At 42.9% G+C, this 20,841-nt stretch overlaps 1 protein-coding gene across 1 annotated transcript; it reads left to right on the top strand.

Annotated features, from left to right (window-relative positions):
• The first annotated feature begins 13,972 nt into the window (after positions 1-13,972).
• Positions 13,973-16,818, top strand: LOC109764667 (transcription factor MYB53). The gene is made up of 3 exons (XM_020323460.4): positions 13,973-14,331; positions 14,402-15,157; positions 15,402-16,818. The coding sequence occupies exons 1-3, from the start codon at positions 14,066-14,068 to the stop codon at positions 15,433-15,435; spliced, it is 1,056 nt and encodes a 351-aa protein (XP_020179049.1). The 5' UTR covers positions 13,973-14,065; the 3' UTR covers positions 15,436-16,818.
• The last annotated feature ends 4,023 nt before the right edge of the window (positions 16,819-20,841 follow it).

Raw genomic sequence — 20,841 nt, 5'->3', positions numbered from 1 at the left:
CAAGGCAAAAAAAACACTATCTTAATCAATCTACCTAGCAGTACGTACCTGGTTAACCAATACTAGTATTAACTTAACACACAGATTCATAACTATGACTTATGGTAGTATCTAATTCAATTTGACAATATATATGTTTTTCTCTTGGTCCTGGACCATGTAAGTTACAGAATTGGTTAGACAGTAGGTAAAGGGCTCATTTCCGGGCAGCACAAGCCATTGACCGCCGCAGCTAGCTACGTATGCTAACAACCTAAGCTCAATTAGGACATAGATCTACTTTTGATTAGCAGTTAATTAAGCTCGCTTTAACCTCGAAAAGCTCGCGGGCTTTTTCGATTTGACACAGTGGTTAGAGTACTTAAACCTGTTTTCTGGCAATGTCCTTCCTTTTGTCGTGGACAGTTTGAACAGTTTTCTTCTCTCTTTCAAGCTAAGCAAACAGCCGGGCCCTGTAGATAAACGATAAAATGTTTTTGTTAAGATGATAATATGTTACCATGAAAATTTGTTACCATGAGTAATACGTTGATAGGCAATTTAGGTCATCAGTGCCAATTACTTTCCATGTGCACATATTCATACCATCATCAGAATGACCTTCAAAGAAACTTCCAAGCGTAGTTATCTGTGCATGCAAACGTGTATGCAGGACCTGGATCTCGCTTTCTTGTCAGGTGAGATTTTGACATGAGCATGCATTCTTTTTTTTTAAGAAAAGGCGAGAGCCTAACTTTATAAATAAAGCCACACGACAGAGTACCACATAAAACAACCACGAGTTCACCGAGCACAAACACAAGTCCAGAGGCGCGCAGGCTGAAATCAAACATAAATGGCACGCAGGCCAACAACCTACTGCTAAAGAAGGGATCCAAAACATGACGATCAGACGGAGGTAGTAGAAGACATCAAGCTTGCCGACGCCCGAACCTTGTTGATCAGCTCCTCCAAACCGTCAACATCTGTTGGCTTAGTCCATAATTTTCACTGCTGCAAGAATATAGACATTTTAAACAAAACATCAGCTGGCTTGTTAGGGAAGACACCCTCAATGATGAATCTGTTCCTAATATTCCATAGAGACCAGCATAGGGCCCCCAACCCGATCCAGAAAAGCCTCTTCGTTCGGCCATGAATGCTATCAGTTAAGGTCCGCAGATCCGAGAAAGAGCCAGGATCCCAAGAGACATTCATCCACAATCTGACCCCTCCCCAGGCCAACTTAGCCAGAGGGCACTCAACAAAGATATGATTGGTATTCTCTTAGAATAGTATAAAGCACAAAAGGTAGAACCAGGCCCGTTCCTCTTACGAATCTGGTCGGCCGAAGGCAAACATCCTCTAATGGCCTGCCAAAGGAACATCTTAATCTTAGGGGGGATTCTAGCCGCCCATACCTATTTAAACTTAGACGTGGGAGAGCCATCTATGAGCCTAGCGTAGAGAGAATTGACCGAAAAATACCCAAGGCGGTATGGGGCCAGGTCACCGAGTCCTCCTCCTCCGAGAGACTAGGGAACAGGGCACCAAGCCGATGCCAGTCCTCCAACTCTGCAGGAGAGAGGGTTCTCCGGAGACCCAAGTCCCAACCCTTGCGTGAGAGCTCAGAGATCGAGATCCCAGGCTCCGGACAATACGAGAACAGAACCGGGAAAGAGGATGCTAATGGTGCATCCCCAGTCCACCAATCCAACCAGAAGCGAGTCGAGGCACCATTCTTGAAAACAAACTTAACGTGATCGTGAAAAACATCCCTGGCCCTAATCAGATCCCTCCAAAACTGAGACCCATATGACGCCGAGGCGAACATGGGGTTGCCGGAAGAGAAATATTTAGCTTTCAAGATATCGAACCAAAGGGTCCCAGGGGAAGCATTCATGATCCACCACCACCACTTAATGATAAGGCACTTATTCATCACCGTCGTATTAAGGATTCCCAGCCCCCCAAGGCTTTTAGGCCTGCAAATGGCCTTCCATTTGACAAACATGTATTTACGCTTATTATCCGAAGAGTTCCAGTAGAAAGCCCCCCTGTGTTTATCAAAGGCTGCGTGAATGCCCAGGGAAAGCATAAAAAAGCCCATCGTGAACATAGGCAAGGAAGACAGGCACGCATTGATGAGGCACACTTTCCCTGCCTGAGTATTATATCTGCCGCACCATGGCATGACTTTGTTGCCCACTTTAGCCACCAGAGGTTTGAATTCTTTAGCGTGCAGATGGTAAGGGGAAATAGGCATGCCCAGGTATTTGAAGGGAAAGGAGCCGAGCGAACAATTAAGTAATTGGGCAACCCTTCGAGCCTCCACCTCGTCAACTCCGGTCACGATAACCTCACTTTTGGAGAAATTGATCTTCAGCCCCGACAAGGCTTCAAAACATAACAGGATGAACTTAAGGTTAGCAGGACAAGCCTCATTCATCTCCACCAAGATGATCGTATCATCAGCATACTGGAGATGCGAGATTCCTCGAGGGAGAAGGTGGGATACAACAGGGGTAATATGACCAGCCGAAGCCGCACGATCCAACATACAAGACAAGGCATCGTCCACAAAATTCAAAAGAATAGGAGAGGCTGGATCTCCTTGCCGCAGGCCACGACCGTTGGCGAAATATTTGGTGGTCATGCCATTCCCAGCCACATCCGTGTGGCCCCCAGAGACCAATTGCATTAGTCTATGAACCACACCCGCATCAAACCCTTCTGCCAATAAGACCTGGCGAAGGAAGTCCGAACTAACAGAGTCATAGGCCTTTTCGAAATCAAGTTTGAGAATCAGGGCACGGGAATCTCTCCTTCAAAGGTCATGCACAATTTCATGAAGGCAGAGATTTCCATCAAGGATGAACCTATCCTTGATGAAAGCAGTCTGGGTGGGACTAATGGTACGATGTACCACCGGAGAGAACCTAGTTGCAAACCCTTTGGAAAGAAACTTAGCAAAGTTATTAATCAAAGCTATAGGGCGAAAATGGGGGATATTATTACCGCCCTTGACTTTTGGGATGATGTCAGATGACAAATGGACTACGGATAATTTGTTCAACACTAGGTCCTTTCATACGTATGTATATATCTACCCTTTACCCACTAATTAATTGAGGAGAAGGAAGAGATGGGACACTTCAAATTGGCTCTAGGGCTCTTAATTAGTTATATATTCAAGAAAATGAATTTATTATTAAGATTTATTAGATATGTGTATAGTGCTGCAGTTAAGAATGATCAGATACAGGTCGCATCACATCAGTGCTTAAGACAAGTAATTTGGGATGGAGGTAATAATTAATAAGAAATTGTTGTGTGCATCATGATGATGCAGAGGCATGGGTTTGAGCCTACTTTTCGAAGAAAAACAAACAGCTACTCCCTCTGTCTAGGTGTATAAGTCACATTACGAAAACCAAATAATCCCAAAACACGTAGGCGGTGCATTAACTCTCACCTCATTTCTTGATTCTGGACATAACCGAAGGAATCAACCAATAAGAGATGTGGGGCATGTATGCTTTCAATGACTTGAGACTACCAAACACGACATGCGGTGGTTAGTTCATTGCATGTAATGTTATTAATTAGTAAATAAACATTAAGTTCTCTCGTTTTTCCTTTCACGCCTTGGTCCCGGTGCAGAATCTAAGATGACATATGCACCTGGACGGAGCGAGTAGCTCTATTCCTCCCCCAAAAATAGATTGATGTGTGGGAGGAAACCTAAATCCCAAGAAAACTCAGCAACAGCAGCAACATGGCCAGTGGACACCTATGCAATATTGTGAACAAGTGTACGGTGACATGCACGTAGATTGACCTACCTCATGAGAAAAGCATAGAGAACACATATGATGGCTGCAGTGCATGGTCAACTTGGCATTTTGAGTCTGACTAGGCACCAATTAATGCATGTCAAACTGAGACTTTTGCACCACAAAACTAATGAAACATTAATTAACTTAAAACATGTTAGATCCCTGAAATTGTGCATCTTCCATGTGGCCTAGGGGCGCGGGCCAGGCCCTGGCCGTGCCAGGTGGCCGCGTGGAGCCCCTGTGGCTCCTCTCGTCCGCCGCCAATACTTTCTGGACTCTTCCTATGGAGAAAAAAAATGTATTAAATCGTTGTGCCATTTTGACGCTCATAGATATTGATTTCTCAAAAATAAAAAACATGTAGAAAACAGCAAGTCGCAATGGGCACTAAATTAGTAGGTTAGGTCAGAAAAATAATATAAATTGCTATAAAAAGTAAATAAAAGTGATATTATAATAGCATGAAACAATCAAATATTATAGATACGTTTGTGACGTATCACCCCGCGACATGTACTCAATGAGAAATGAGCTTGTTAGTAACACAAATAGGTAGGGAAAATCCAATTTGTAGGAGGTACAGTTATTACTTGAAATGAGATCAATTCATAATTTTCTTAAGAGATCTTAGAAAAGAAACCGTTGATTGGGTACTTTGGGGCCCCAAAAAGAAGTCTACCCCTTCACTTAGAGAAGAGAACGTTGTCAGAGAGACATCTTGCAATCGTACCCCTTCGCTCATGACTCGCGACACGCATAGGAGATAGGGCTTCCTACTCCCGTGGGCGCCACCACTGATATTCCTCGTCTTCTGTGGCCCTATGGCCATGGAGGCGCTGTGGATCACGGCCTCTACCGGCGAGAGGGCTTCGCTTTTAGGTGTTTTCTAGTTTGGTTAAGGTTTGTGTCCTACTCAGGAGTGTGAGGCAACGCCGGCTCCCAGGACATGGAATAAAGTTCTCCCCGTCTAGCCCCCATCTTGGTCATGCATCTAGCATCGCGGAAGGGTGTGTGGAGGTTTGTCTCTAACGGATCTTGCAGGGTTCAGTCTGTCTTTGTCCTCAGTGGATCAATTTGGATCTGGTCTTCATTTGGGTGTCTATAGGTTGGATAATTCCAATTTATGATTCACTTCATCGAGGAGAGTTGATGTTCTTGTGCCTGGTCCTGTGGGACCTTAGCATAACGTAGCTAGATGCATTGAAGAAGTCACTGTAATATAGTGGTATGTGTTCCCGCCTGTCACCCCGGTGACCTTGGTTTCACCCCGACAAAGGCGCATTTAATTTTCTAGGATAAAAATGTACCCTTTTTTTACAAAATTATATGCATTTTACCATATGTTTCCATCCTCAGCAAAGTAAATCTCCCCTTTCCATTTTCTCATGTTGTTTTTGTACACTCCTGGAGGAAGAACAAACTAATCATTGGAATTACTATTATTATTATTATTCTACACATTCATCAGAGACTGTATTAGTCAGTGACACATAAGAGAAGGAAGAAGAGTAACTTGTCAATCTCTACCATGAGTCACTTCAGCCTACATCCAAACTTAAGCTTCCCTTGCAAACCACAGCCCTGCCTAGCTACCTAGTTAGCTCTTAAATAAACTAATCACCATCATCCTATACCATGAGTCACTTCAGACAAGAACTTTTTTTTTCAGAGGTTCAGACAGGAACCTGCAAGCACTACTGTTGCTAGTCAGCCATGGATATGCATCACTGTCATGCCACTATTTTCTGGCTTTCCCATGCTTCTCAACCATGCCTTTGGCCCCCAATCCACAAACAATTGTGCCAAGTTGATGCCTGCTAAATTGGCTACATGTTTACAAACAATTGTGGCTACATGCCTATTGTCTTTAAATATAAATTAGGGCAAAGAACAGGATTTGTTCTGTACTACATTTTGTGTCAGATCCGTGTCATGCGCACACGCTAGTATTGCTGAGGTCTAGTGCAGCACATTCAGTTGATAAAATTCTATCGACAGTAGGAGCACTACACTAGATTCCAGCGATATGAGTCTAGCAAACAATTAACCGTGCGGAAGCTACTATCAGTTGAAGTTTCAACTCCGTAATCCCCTGTACTCATGATTAAGCAAGTAGTTAGTAGTAATTTTTAACGATAGATAATTAGAAGACAGATGAAATAACTGAAGATCTAAGGACAGATTCAGTTTCATACACTGTTGCTTGTTGGTTTGCTTTAGACAGCAGGTCATAGCGTGTGCCTGTTTTCCAGGTGCAGACACAGACACACAGGTTCAGGGTTGAATTCCTTCCATGCTAGGAGTATTTATAAACAACTCCTGCTGCCAATAGCACAGACATGCTCTGAGACAAATTGGTTAACAAGAAGGGGCCAATCTCGGCGGCAAAGACAAACAGATGCTATAATGCAACATGGTCCGCTTTCTCCTAACTAACTGGATTAGATTAATGCAACAAACTAAGATTGCAAAAGTTTACGAGACGCGGCTCTTGTCGGGTTTATTGCCACGGCATGACACCGCAGACACCACGTATGCATTGAAATATGTCCTTATTTACACAAATGGATTTATTTATTTTTATTTATTAACCTGGCATATATTATCTCAAACCCATGGTAATTGTATTATATTTTTTTTGAGCAAATACAATTACAGATATGGTTTTTCCTCAGATCAGAGTACCAAAACTTTCTGTTTATGTAACTGATGACATCAACAAGAAGAGCAAATCGGTTGAGGCCCGGAGCATCAATTTCAACCTTGATATAGTCTTTGTCAACTCACTGAAATTATCACCATATCATACTAATGGAGCCTTTCTGCACGTCTGCGATTAGGACAGTGAACCTATTGACTTGAGACTGCCTAGGCCAATAAGCCTAGCTTAGCATTGATAAATAATGCCTTGTCTTGCAAGTAAAATGACACATTTAATTCATCTTACCTAGATCGATGCCCAAATTGCGATCAGTCCTAGTATAGGTTGTTAATATAGTGTCTAGTATAAGTGCGAAGATACAAGTGAAGTAGTACAAACGTGGACACAATCCTCACCAAACTGTAACAACTACAGGCTTAACAGTGACATGCGATGAGCAAATGGATCAGGCAAAGATTTGGTTCTATTTCTTTATCAGATTCTGTTTACTAACTATTCTCTTTAACAGATGCAGTCCAGGGCATGTCACGGCAGATTATGTTGTTAATCCTTGTTGATTTAGAAAATACTTAAGCAATGCAGTATCATATGATGATATAAAAGACGCGAGAACAAGTAGCTTCATGCATGTTAAGGTTGCATTAGACTAAGTTGAGACCCTAATTAACCTAAAGACCCACAAGGCTGTCTGACTGTGTAAACATTTAAGCTTGACTTATCCGTCCGGATCATTACTTCATTCATCAACTGAACAGCATGTGAAGTTTGAGTTGCTTATATTACTGCAACTAAAGAAAATATATTAAAGGTAAGAATAAAATTCTTTGCCTGCCATATTCAAGCTCCATATGTGATCAAATACTCCTTAGTAAATACTCACTCCGTCCCATAATATAAGAGCGTTTTTTACACTAGTCGCTCTTATATTATGGGACGGAGGGAGTATGTTACATATCTTCTTCAGGATGATAGCAAAAAAAATTGAGAACTTATATATCTTTCTCTATTATGCATGTGTACATTTGGTTATGATTTGGAACAAACCATAAAATAAATAAATTTCCCAAATATAGAACAGAAGAAAACAGCCAGAAGATGGGAATTACATTCTTCAGATAATGACAGGAATTATTAACTCAGCGTGTGACATACATAATTGGAAGCCGTTCTGTCATATTTGCAGCGCTGTTGCTTCCAGTGATACACAATAATGATGGGCTGAAAAGGATTGCCTCCTAAAATAAGCACATCCTTATATAAGATGTCCATATCAGATTTCTTATCACAATAAGTTAATCTTCGTTTGTGTCTGTCACACGCGTCAGAAATCTGATTAGTGCAAATACACATAATTTGTATTAGCTGTGCACCATTCTGTAGGAGGACATGGCATTGCCAATCAGAAATGTTCAGTGATATTTTCTAGAGTGTACGCTGACATATACTACATCCAACAATCTGATGGATTGTTTTAACTGCCCAATAGCATTCAAATTCATCATGTCACCCTCGTATACTCTAAATCAAAGATGCATATAACAGTGTATTGGCGTCTCAATGCTACTAACAAGCACAAAACAACCATAATTGTCCTTTGTCCTAGTAGCTAGATACCTAGGCAGGTACTAACATATCCGAATTCTACTGTGGGATGCTTGCCAATTCATCCACTAGATAGAGTACTTGCAGAAGTTATCAGAATGAGAATAAAGTTCTTTCTTCCTGTCACATCTACTCACATTATTGAACACACTGACATATGTTGTGTAATATTCAGTTGCTCACATGAGCATATAATGCCAATAACCAATAGGGACATAGTGGTTTTCCTCTTCATCGGACACCAGAGTGCGAAATTCTTACCAGTTCCACAAGTTCAGTTCAGTGATTGCACCGGACCAGATTTTTTTTTAGGAATAGACTGGATCATACACCCTCCGTCTCAAATTACTTGTCGCACGAATGGATAAAAATGAATTTATCTAGAACTAAATTACGTCTAGATACATCCATTTCCGCGACAAGTAATTCCAGACTGAGGGAGTATTAATTACTGGGTTCGTTTAAACCAGAGAAAGCAATTCTTGAAACCGGGTTTGCTGAAGGGAATTGACCAATAAGCTAGTTTGCTGAATAGAAACTAGTTTAGCAAGCCCTCTGATACTGGTTGTGTCATGAGGGCATCGAATGTAGAGCGCATTGTGATTTAAATATGCATGGCTGATTCATACTGACTGAAACCTGCAGGCTGCAATAAGATCAACCTGAAGCTTCTACATAAGAGCGTGCGTGTGGCTGTTGATCCACCCACCATAACCGATTTGGTTAACCATATTGGGTGGCTGGTGATGGCGAAGGCATCTATGTATCTATCTATGTCAGTGTTAGTGTTAATTAGACTCTAAACATGCTACTAATTTGTAGGAGTGAAATTAAGCTGTAAAATGGTGCACATTTAGGTGCCTGCTCGAGAAAAATAGACAGAGATGTATCTTGTTAATTCTGTTCTCCTGTCTTTCTTGCAGTTTAGGGTTATAAAAACACATGTCGTGCCTTATCAGAGTGTTTTATTTTTTTTGCTTTTTATCTTTGACTTTCCTTATTTAATAAACCTACAAATTAAATATTAACTATTTATTGAACCTGCAAATTAAATATTAACTATTTATTGAACCTGCAAATTAAATATCTGTGCACTACTGCATTAAGAAAGAAAAAGAGAATAAATGACCTGACAGACACGACAAGAGTGTTCAACTATATATGTCTGAATGGACAACCCATGGAACTAACTACTCAACTTTTTGGGGGAAACATATACATATTGGATTTGTGTGCCAACATTTGTCAGTGATGACAGTAGCAATCAAGGGTTGACAGGAAGCTTCCAATGAGCAAGGTGTGATAGCTATTATATCACAGTTCAAACATCAAAGAGCCCAATTTTACAGGAACGTCTCTGCTCCGTGTGATGTGAGAGATCAAGGTGGTTGCATGTTTGGTAAAAGTTTAACCAACTGCTTGAATTGCATTGCACCCTCATTATTATATAATTTATTCTACTAGCTTCTTCAGTAGACGACTTGGATAAATTAAGCATCCTTCATGCACTGCAACTAAACCAGCAGAAGACACTCAATGTAATTCTGTAATTCTCCTGTAGACAGAATTAACCATTTAGTTACATCTGGTTAATCAATTAACTAACCATAATTAAGCATATATACCTGTCAAAGAGGGGGCCACTTGATTGCAGAAACCACACTTTCATGCAATCAATGCCCTGCCCTTCATACTCTCTTCATTGCTTGCACATAAGGGTGTCTTGCATTACACAGTGATCCACAGTGTTCTGATGTGCACATGACCTACATGTCAACATAGATTCCTTTTCTGCTTCTGTATTTTTGCCAGTGCCCACAACATAGATACACCTTTTCTACAATCATAGGACCACAAGATCATTAATTGCAATTAGTTGCACAATTGCTTTCATCAAATGGCTTTGATTAGTGCCCACAAGTAGTACACCTTGGCTCAACACAGGAGATTAACTAAGAGTTTCAGCAAGTTATAATGGACCCCACTGTACATTGGCATGCACGTATGGTTTTGATAATTCAGCGACATGCACTTGACAATTGTAAAATGTGTTGTGTCCAGGTACTGTCTAATCAACCTTTGACAGGGATCCATACTGAGTAATTTAATAAGTGAGTGGGATTAGCTAGGCAATTATGTCTAAAAAGTTCAGTTGTGTCATGCATGCATGGGTGGGTGAACGTGTGGGCCAAAAAGATGCACGCACGCATGGTGGGATCAAGGCATATCAACTCCAAGATCGACACATCGAAGCAACTTCTACTCATGACAACACACTACTACTTGAAAAATTGAAATCTCTAAGTCGAATATTGTAAGCCATTGAGCATCCATAGATTGCTTTTTTTTTTCTTACTGTGTATAGAATGTAAACTACAATGTTCTCAGAAAATTGGTGCGTAAAGAGGAAGGCTCCGAAATATGTTTGTGAATGTGTGCAAGCGGCGACTTTCAAAACAGACTCCCCTGCCCCCCCCCCCCCCCCCCCCCCTCCCCGGTGCGCGCCACCAACTCAAAGTCGAGCAACATAACAGGAATCGACACACCTAATACGAAGCGACCAAGAGTACCAAACAGGAACTAAATCGCGACGCCTTGGGAAATGAGGGAACGCCTTTGCACGGAATGTCGGATACGATTCCGGATCCATCGATACGGTATCCCAGCTAGGCGATTAGGTTGGATGGTAACACGATGCAAGGATTTACCCAGGTTTGGGCCCTCACGATTGAGGTATTACCCTACTCCTGCTCGTATATTACGATAGGGGTGCGTAACAAAGTACGGGTGAATACCAAGGGATTGTGTGTATGTTATCGACGACCCTGGCCCCGTCTTATATTGCATACAGGGGTCCTGGGTTACATATACTATTCGGTTACGTCGGTGGAGGAGTCCTCCACATCCCAGTATCGTTGCCTTCTACAACAAATCCTACGGGGTCTTCCATATAATCTTCATGGGCTGCCCAGCTGGCACAGGACGCAACCAACGTAGGGGTCCGCAGCCGGCCCACAAGGCCGGGAAACGACATGGTGAGAGACCCCTGGCAAAGACACCATCAGTAGCCCCTAAACCGGTCTTCAAGCTTGGTTGCACCTCGGTCATGTCCAAGCTGCACTTCGTTTTCGGTCACCAAGGTTGAAACTATATTCCAATGAAGCTTCCCAAGCAGTGCCATCATGCAGCTGGCCTTCGGCTGCCTGGCTGCCTCCGAAGTGCTGCAAACCACCTCGGCCTTTTCTCGTCGAAGGAGATAGCCAACCTCCGTAGAAAATATTTACCGCGCAATCAACTCTTCACGCATCTTCAAATGTTCAACATGCCTAGCCCTAACTAGCCACGACGGTCTCAACAATTAGAAGTGATAGCTTAGCCCTGCACTAATATGTTATTCGTAGTATGTACCCTAGATCAGTAACAACAATTCTTATTGTCCAACATTGAAATTGATATGTATCTTGGATCAAGTTTCGAACTAATATGTTATGAAATGTATGTTTAGATGAAGTTTGTAAGCAAGCATTTGAAAAAGAATCAGCAAAAGAAAATTTGGGGAGTGGGGGGTTAAGTTTTGAAGGATGGGCTAGATCGACAAAAGTTTAATATCTCAAATATGGGGAATTAAGTTATGGGGATGTGCTGGAGATGCTCTTACCCATGCAAATTTAGGCTTAGTTTGGAGTCATTGAAGCTGTGTTGTGACATGCTTCTTTTATAATCAGAAATTAAAACAAAAGCGGGGAAAATTAGGTCTAAGAAGCACAAATTAGGCACAAACATGTTGTCTCATAAAATCCACACACTCCAAGTAAGGACTGGAATATGTTGGTGAATGCTCACTTTTCTTCGGCATTGCATGCCAAATGGCAACATGAGCCATTATTCTTTCATATTAAAAACAATTCACGTATGCATTTGGCTTCCTACTTTCTTATAGCCAAATCAATTATATGTAGAAATTGAGTTTTATCATTAAAGAATGGATCAACAACATCTGAGCTAATTTTAACAGAAAAGCCTTTCTTCTATGTGTTGGCCTTGTGGACACATATGTGACCGCTCACTAGACTGTCCACTCAACACACCATCATCCATGCGAAGCTAAACTAATGAACCAAATCACCAAATCCATTTCCCAAGTCAACCATTCACATACACATGTACATACCACTAGAATGTTCTTCTAATTAATTAATCCCAGTAAACTACCTAATTAGCTGCTCATCGATCACCGGGCAAGCTTAGGCCAGCTGGGCCATTGACAGTCATCAGACAGCATGCATCCATCCAGCAAGCTAGGTGGCTGCAAGGTGGGTCCCACTGCTTGTAGAGGTAGCTAAGACGGGCCCACCAGGCCACCCTAAGAGGCCTATGATGAGGCGGCGGCTGATGAGGTGCTGCACCAAATTGGTTTACGTGACACGAGGGGAAACCAAGGGAGGGGAACAGGCAGGTAGTTCCTTCTTGGTTGCTCCTTGTTTGGAGCCCAAAGTCCACACGTGTCAGGTCATCCGGACCTAACTCCCCTCTGCCTCCTGCACACGTGCCGCCCACACACAAGGCCTCCTTTTTTTAAACAGTGCACCTGTCGTTTCAAATATATTCGGTACTTCTATGTGTCTATGGTGTGTACAGTGGATATATTCATGATGATGGTGATCATCTGTCGTTTCATATCAATATCGTACTTGCAAAAACCGATATGTTTTGCTTTCTTACACAAGAAATTAACATGCATGTTAGTACATGTTGTTTTTTTCTTTTGAAACGACCCGGCTTTAATTCGTTAATGAGAAAACTTACACTAGAGCGAAGAAACTCAAACACACGCACGGACTATAAAGATCTTTCGTAAAAGAAAAGGTTACATCAAAACACCACGGAGGGAGGCTGTCACCTGTACCGTGATCTCTTGTAACCGGACTTTTCTCTAAATCATGCGAGGAAGAATTAAACTTCGCCCCGTACATGCTCGCGCACGCACACAAACAAACACAGGGCTCTATAGATCCGTGAATGCCACTATATCGCGCGCGTCGGCTAGCTGCACTATGGGCCTAGAGCCATGGTCATCGTCAATCTTCTTCCTGCACTTATACCTGCCCCATTGTTGTCGTCAATGCCCTTTTGCCTCGACGCTCTACATCTCGCGATAATCCTCTACCCCGCCCGCCCGCCCACCCCCTCCTTGTTCCTCCATATGTTTTCCTTCTACTTTCTTCCTCGCTCCTTCTTCCTCCGCTTGTATTCGTCCCGCCACTCAACTCCTTGGCATGTGAACATGTTAAAAAAAACGGATGTAGCTTGCTTAGATTTGATTGATACGGAATATTCGACATCAAGATATTCATTTAGAGCATAACGTATAGTGTCTCTTGAATTTCCACGCACGCATGCATATCACGCATGCATGCATACATATACGCAATACGTATACTTGATCCATCCACTTGCTCATGCAGTAATAAGTATACGCACGTAGGGAAAACTACAAAAGGCAACAAGACAGCACACACGTACGCCAGCATCTATCTAACTAAACAACGTACCTGCTTAAGCAAACTGATTCTGTCCATAGCCAAAAAAGTCAGAGAGGGACAGACGGAGAGAGAGAGAGAGATTTAGAGAGAGAAACACAGAGGTGCCTAGAGAGAGAAACTGAGAGGTCGCTAGAGAGAGAACGAGAGTGAGAAACAGAGAGGGTAGAGAGAGGTGAGAGAGAGGAGGCTGCGTCTCCCGCACACAAACACTACCTTTTAGCATTCCATGCCGCCATGCACGCATCATCCTCCACCTCCCTCCGGGCCCCTCTCCCTCTCCCTCTAAACCCTTCCCTATAAAACCCCCTCCTATCCACCCCAACGAAACCTCAAAAACCCAACTCCTCCGCCGGCCATTGCTAGCTACACCTCTCTCCGGCAAGCTACTAGCCTCACAGTCAAAGAAAGAGAAGAAGCTAGCTAGCTACTATCTAGTCGCGATGGGGCGGTCGCCGTGCTGCGACGGGGAGGCCGGCGTGAAGAAGGGCCCGTGGACGCCCGAGGAGGACAAGCTGCTGGTGGACTACATCCAGGAGAAGGGGCACGGCAGCTGGCGCCGCCTGCCCAAGCTCGCCGGCCTCAACCGCTGCGGCAAGAGCTGCCGCCTCCGCTGGACCAACTACCTCCGCCCCGACATCAAGCGCGGACGCTTCACCGACGACGAGGAGAAGCTCATCATCCACCTCCACTCCCTCCTCGGCAACAAGTAAGCCACGTGTCTATTGTTTGTGTCTTCTTCTCCGACTCCGGCGCCGGTGACTGATGGATTGGTTCAGGTGGTCGTCGATTGCTACGAAGCTGCCGGGGAGGACGGACAACGAGATCAAGAACTACTGGAACACGCACCTGCGCAAGAAGCTGCTCGGCATGGGCATCGACCCCGTCACGCACCGCCCGCGCACCGACCTCAGCCTGCTCGCCGGGCTCCCGGGCCTCCTCGCGGCAGCCGGTAGCTTCGGCGGCGCCGGCTCGGCCACCGGCGCCTGGGACATGAACGCGCTCAGGCTGCAGGCCGACGCCGCCAAGTTCCAGCTGCTTCAGGGGCTCGTGCGTGCGCTCACCACCGCCGCGGTGCCCGCGCCAGCACCTGGCATGGACAACCTCATGGCACTCCTCGCCGCCAGCAACGGTGGGCAGAGCGGCATGAATAACGGTGGGCAGCACGGCGTTGACCAGAGCATGCTGCTACAACAGTGCCAGTGGGACGGCATGAATAACCTACCGGCGCTGACCAACTCCGCGCCGGCGAGCGGCATGCACAACATCAGCGGCATGTTCGACAGCTTCGGCGCCGGCGACGGGCTGAGCTCGACGGAGCTTGGGGGCCACGGCGGGGCGAGCGGGAGCAACGTGACCGTGGACGCGGTGGCGCCACCGCGCCCAATGGTGGCCAACGACCAGGAGTGCAACAACAATGGCGGCGGCGGTGTGTCGTGCGAGCAGACGCCGGCGTCGAGCCCGTTCGACGGGCTGGAGAGCCTGAACCTGATGGATGACCTCAACACGGACGGTAGCTGGAAGGATTTGCTAGAGTGAGTACCTGCTCCCGTTCCATCAACTTTCTATCAAAAAGAAAGAAAAAACACCCATGCATGCATGTCTCTTTTCCATCCACCCAAATAATTCTGACTCATACATTTCTTAAATATTCTCTGTGCTTTTTCCTTAATCCTAATTTAATTTATATAGTTCAACTAGCTAGGTCATTTTACCAGGAGATTAATTGACACAATACTTATAGCTGACATGATTATTCTCTTATTTATTTTTATGCAGGCAAATGTCATGGCTGAACTCAAGTGAGTTGTGATGGGTAGATAGAAGAGATATGATCAAGAATGCCAAAAATAATAAGGAAGAAGATTGAGACTATTAATTGTTGGATTTGACGCACTTTTCGGTTGATCAATACCGAAGATGTCAAGTTTGTTTGTTGATAGGGGAACAAGGTGGTTTAGTCCACACTTTTAGTCATGTACAAAAAAGAACAGAAGGACATACATATATATGTACACACTCACAGCAATTAATGTTCATTTTTGTTTAATTAGTTTCTTTGTTTTTCCTTTTTTTTATGAGGTGGGGAATATATGTAATAACTAGATTGTGACATAAATGGAAAGCACCTTCGTTTTTCCAGACAGCAAAGTATGTGTGTGTAAGTGTGACTATATACTCATCGTCATTATTTCTTGAGTATTGCATAATGACGGAGGGTTTAGTTGATTTGTTTGAACTTTCTCTTGCGTGAAGAAGCTAAACTCAGGTCGTCATTTGATTGGATTGTGATTATATTTTAATCCCACGATGTTGGTCTTGTGAGTCCAACATTAGTCTTCACTGTGATCAATCTCCCATATGTACTTTGCGACAATAATTGTATGGCTACATATGGTTGATAGTCAAATTTGCATCATATGGACTACTGTATTTTAATTATCTAATTAGAGAAGACATAGTCTACACTGTGGGCCTTCCATTTCGCATTAGGGTACGGTACATATATAGTAGAAGATAAGTTTGCTTTCACGTTTTAATTAAACCATATATACGTTCTAACTAAGAAAGACAACTGCATGCATAATATATAACTTCAAGAAAATTTAGAATGTTTTCTCAAAAAATATATATAGCTACCTTTGATCAATTCCTCTGTGTGTGGGGTCTTCTCAGTCACAACGAGGTTACTTGTTGGAGGAGAATTGACTAGCAGACACACATCACTTGTACTACTGAAATTAACCAGCAGGGGACATGCATGCATATATATGATAGCATGCAAACGGTATAATAGTATCAAATGAGTTAGTTGGGGTTGGACAAGGACGGGTAGCGCTCAAGCTTTAGCTTGTCAATGTGGAGAAAGTTACCTTATTAATCTTCTAGAATTTCTCCACACTATCACTGACGACCCAGCACGAAAATCAAGGCAAAAGAAAACACTATCTTCATCAATCTATCTAGATAATCCATGGTTAACCAGATTCAACTTGATACTAGCTAGGACTTATGGTATTCTAACTGATCGAGCTTAACTAATCCATTACCAATATATATCAACGCTAAGCAATCAATTCATTTCGATTTGCAAGGCAGTAGTTTCGACGCACAAATCAATCAATTAAAGCAAAGGAAGAACTAACTAAACATCCATGTCGATCACCGGTGCGTGTCCTCGGGGCAGTTTCTGACATGTCTTGTTCATGTGTGGACGTTCCTGTCTAATTAGCTAGCTTAGTTAGATTCCTTTTGTGATGGGGCAGTGGATGCAAAAAATATCCATCATCGGCAGCTAGCTGCTTGAGTGCACTTTTAGTTAAAACCGCAGCTACTTGGTGTGACCCTGATGGATGCCTGCAGCCTCACAATATGATTTTCTATGTGTATATATGAATACTTTTTTCTCTTGGTCATGGACCATATAAGTCACAGAATTGGTTAGACAGTAGGTAGAGGGCTCATTTCCGGGCGCCACAAGCCATTGACCCGCCTCTGCTTGCACCTGCGTATATGCACTGCTCTGACTGGTCCGTCCTCTATGCTCACAACCTAGCTTAATTAGCATATGGCATCCCTTTTGATTAGCAGCTAAGCTCGCTTTATCCTCGAAAAGCTCGCGGGCTTTTCCGATTTGACACAGTGGTTAGAGCTGTTAGAGTACTTAAACCCGTTTTCTTGCAATGTCTATCCCTTTTTCCCATGAACAGTTTGGGAAGTTTTAATTTCTCTTTCAAGGAAAGTGAAGGCCGGGGCCACGCCGATAAACGTAAAACCAATATTATCGTTAGCTTATATATGATAATAAGTTGATGGGCAGTTTATCTCCTCACTGTCAGATTGTTTCCAAGTTGCTTAAAAAAATTAGTTTCCAAGCACATGTATGCATACCATCCTCAGAATTAATGACCTTCCGAGAAACTTCCAAGTGTAAGAATTATGTATGTGCATGCATACGTGACCTAAATCTCGCTTTCTGGTCGGGTGAGATTTCGACATGACCATGCATGCGTTCATGGCAGATGACAAATGGACTACGGATAATTCGTTCAACACCAAGTCCACGGTGGCTTTCATTTCTTCCATTTCATACGTATGTATGTATCTACCCCTTACCCACTAATTAATTGAACTAGCCAACGAACTAATTGCATGAGAGGAAGGAGAGAGAAGAGATGGAACACCTCAGCTTGGCTCTAGAAAGACCTTCATTATACAAGAAAAAATTAATTTGCTGTCAAGATTTATTAGGCATGATCAGATTTGGGCGGCATTGCATATCAATCACTGCTTAATACTATATAAATGCTCATTATTTCCAGATTCTCCTAAACTTTATGCCTCAGCTAAACCAGAATGTAGGCAGAGAGCAAAGTCAGAATCAAATAGTTTATGCTTCACCACAAACTAAATTAACTAGAATTAAGCTAAATCTGCTTCCACCTGAAAAGATTGATGTGTGCCAGGAGACCTGAATCCCAAGAACTCTTGGCAACAGCCCTAGCATGGCCAGTTGGCCACCTATGCAATGCTGTCCACAAGTGTACGGTGACATGCACAAAGATTTACCTAACCCATGAAAAAAGAACCATACAGAACCCGTATGATGGCTGCAGCGCATGGTGGTCAACTTGGCATTTTGAGTCTGACCAGGCACCAATGCATGTCAAACTGAGACTTTTTGCTGAACAAAACTAATGAAACATTAAATAATCAGTTTAAAACGCATAAGACCCCTGAAACTGTGCAGCTTTTGAGAGGTGTGGAAAGGAGGGACCTAATCAATTCCTACTCATCAGGAAAGCACTGTTCCTTGACATGGGCTGACCAACCAGACAAGGTTTTGATTTTGACCAGTTAACTATCTAAGTGAGACTAGTTGCTCAAAAACAAAAACTATCTAAGTGAGACTAGTTGCTCAAAAATAAAAAAATAAAACTGTCTAAGTGAGACTAGTTGCTCTATGGTCTCAAAGTTCCCAAATGTAATATATGGATTGCATTGGTCATTGCGGATTCTGTGGTTAACTTCTTGTCTCGGACAAACTGACAAGCATATGGATGGCAGTAATTCAGAGGAAGAGGCAAAGTTTACTTGTTCCCCAAAGGTACATATGTCGTCTTAGATAGCGACACATTGGCCGTCAATATAGGCAATTATGAAAATTGTATTTCCTGATGGACTATCTAGTACGTACTCCCTCTGTAACTTTTTATAAGACGTTTTTTAGTGTCCATGGCTGTGTCAAAAATTGTTTTATATTATGTTAGGGAGGGAGTAGTAATTAAGCAGCATTTGCCCGTTTGGTCAGCTGTGTAAGTTAATCAGCAGTGGTGGCAGTAACCAATGAAGGTGATTACCCATGTGGATGTACTGCTTTGACCTGCTCGCTGCTATGATCAGGTCAGTGCCTTGTCTAGAGTCACTTTTTGGTGCTGCTGTCAGTCAGATCATCAGTAAGAAAACGTGGGTAAGTAGATAATCGGTTTGTCCTGTTTGATAATCATCACAATCTCAAGTACTTCGAAGACCAGCTAATTGAGCGTACGGTCTGCTTACCAAGTGGCAGACCAATCATTTCACCGAGGAATATATCACAATTACAAAGCCCCAAGTTCTATGAAGTTGTCTCCGGTTTGTCTCTCTGTCAGAATAAACATGTACTTGTATGCAAATCTAGCAAGAAAAATGGTCACTCGTCGTCTTCCAGGAAACTCACCTCTCGATGGTCACACCATTTTCTTTCCCACAGGTTAAACTAGGAAAAAAATATTAATTTTACTGCATACATCATAAAATATTGCATCTTAAATTGTTGAGCAGTTAAATGTAGTATAATAATACCCATGAATGAGTGCTCGGGGGGATAACAAAGCGGAAACAAAGCCTTGCCCCACAAGGGATGGCAAGATACTTAGTAGGTAAACCATGGACCTATAAAGGAACAACCACATACCTACCTTGCGATGGATGCGGGAATAATGCTCTGTTCCAACCTAAAGCCCTCTGGCTAGATCTCACTCTCAATCTCCTTGCATCATCCGTCGAGAAAAAATTAAAGGGGGGCAAATGTCACTCTTTGAAAATGCCATCTATTGGTCGACACATCAAATTCATAATTTTATATGCTTGACAGACAGTTTTTGTGGAAAAGACATATAGTTGATCTGCTTTGTAACAAGAAAAACTTGCACTAGGGGCATGAAAAGAACACATAAAACTTTAAGCACCAACTTAATTAACCAACTCATCATCTATGGAAAGCACAGAACCATGCAGGCACCTAGCTCTCCTTACTACAGTGCCTGTTCTTACAGAAGAACCACCAAAGCAAATACAACTTCATCACATAATCTTTTGTCGACGAATAATGGGAAAAATCATCAGGCATTACAAATACAGCCATAACAGCGTCGCCGTAAACTAAATTAGCACTCATTGTAGTAAAAGGAAAGGTCTTATGCAAAGAAAAGGGAAAGTGCTATAGTTCCTCATGTGATAGAAAGCACGGTTCCGGTAATTGAACAGTAACAACAGATAACGATCAAACAGTCATCATCATCGACCACTCAGCACAGATCATCATCATCATCATCTTGATCGATCAAAAAGGTGTTCTAGTCCTTCACGTGGTAAAACGGCCAGTCAGTTCTAAGTTACGACCCCTAGTTTGTTAGTTAGACCATGCATGCACATTTGCCAAACCTTTTCTTTTTACGCCTCCGATCAAAAGGTGACATGATTCAGCAGAAATTTTACCAAACAGAGAGTAGGATCGACCGGCTGCATACAGGGACAAACAAACGCGGTCGATCTGATCGGTCGAAACAGTTGAATGATGTGTCCAGGATTGTCAAGTCGTGCATGCTTGGTGTGCATGTTGACTTGATAAAACTCTGCGTTGCTTATCTTGCCGGCAAGCGTTTGCTTGCAGAGAACCATCAGTATGCAAAACTTTGCAGCAACTGTTTACATATTTTTTCTTTGGGTGATGTGGAGGTGAACTCTGTGGTATGACATGGATGTACAATGTATGAAACTGGACACCAGAAAGAAAAATAGAAATAAAATATGCATCAGCCTGTCTATAAATGTTAGTAGCTTCTGTTTGGTTATGCAGTTCCTGTCTTACAATGATATATTCAGCTACTCTTAACAGCATGCTTAGGAGTGGGGAGTAGGACCAGTTGGTTCATGTTAACTTTGCAAGCCTGCCAGT

Source organism: Aegilops tauschii, chromosome 7 (assembly GCF_002575655.3).
Source record: "Aegilops tauschii subsp. strangulata cultivar AL8/78 chromosome 7, Aet v6.0, whole genome shotgun sequence".
NCBI classification, from domain to species: Eukaryota; Viridiplantae; Streptophyta; class Magnoliopsida; order Poales; family Poaceae; genus Aegilops; species Aegilops tauschii.
Note: the sequence above shows the minus strand (reverse complement) of the source record. Positions and strands in the feature narration are given on the sequence as shown.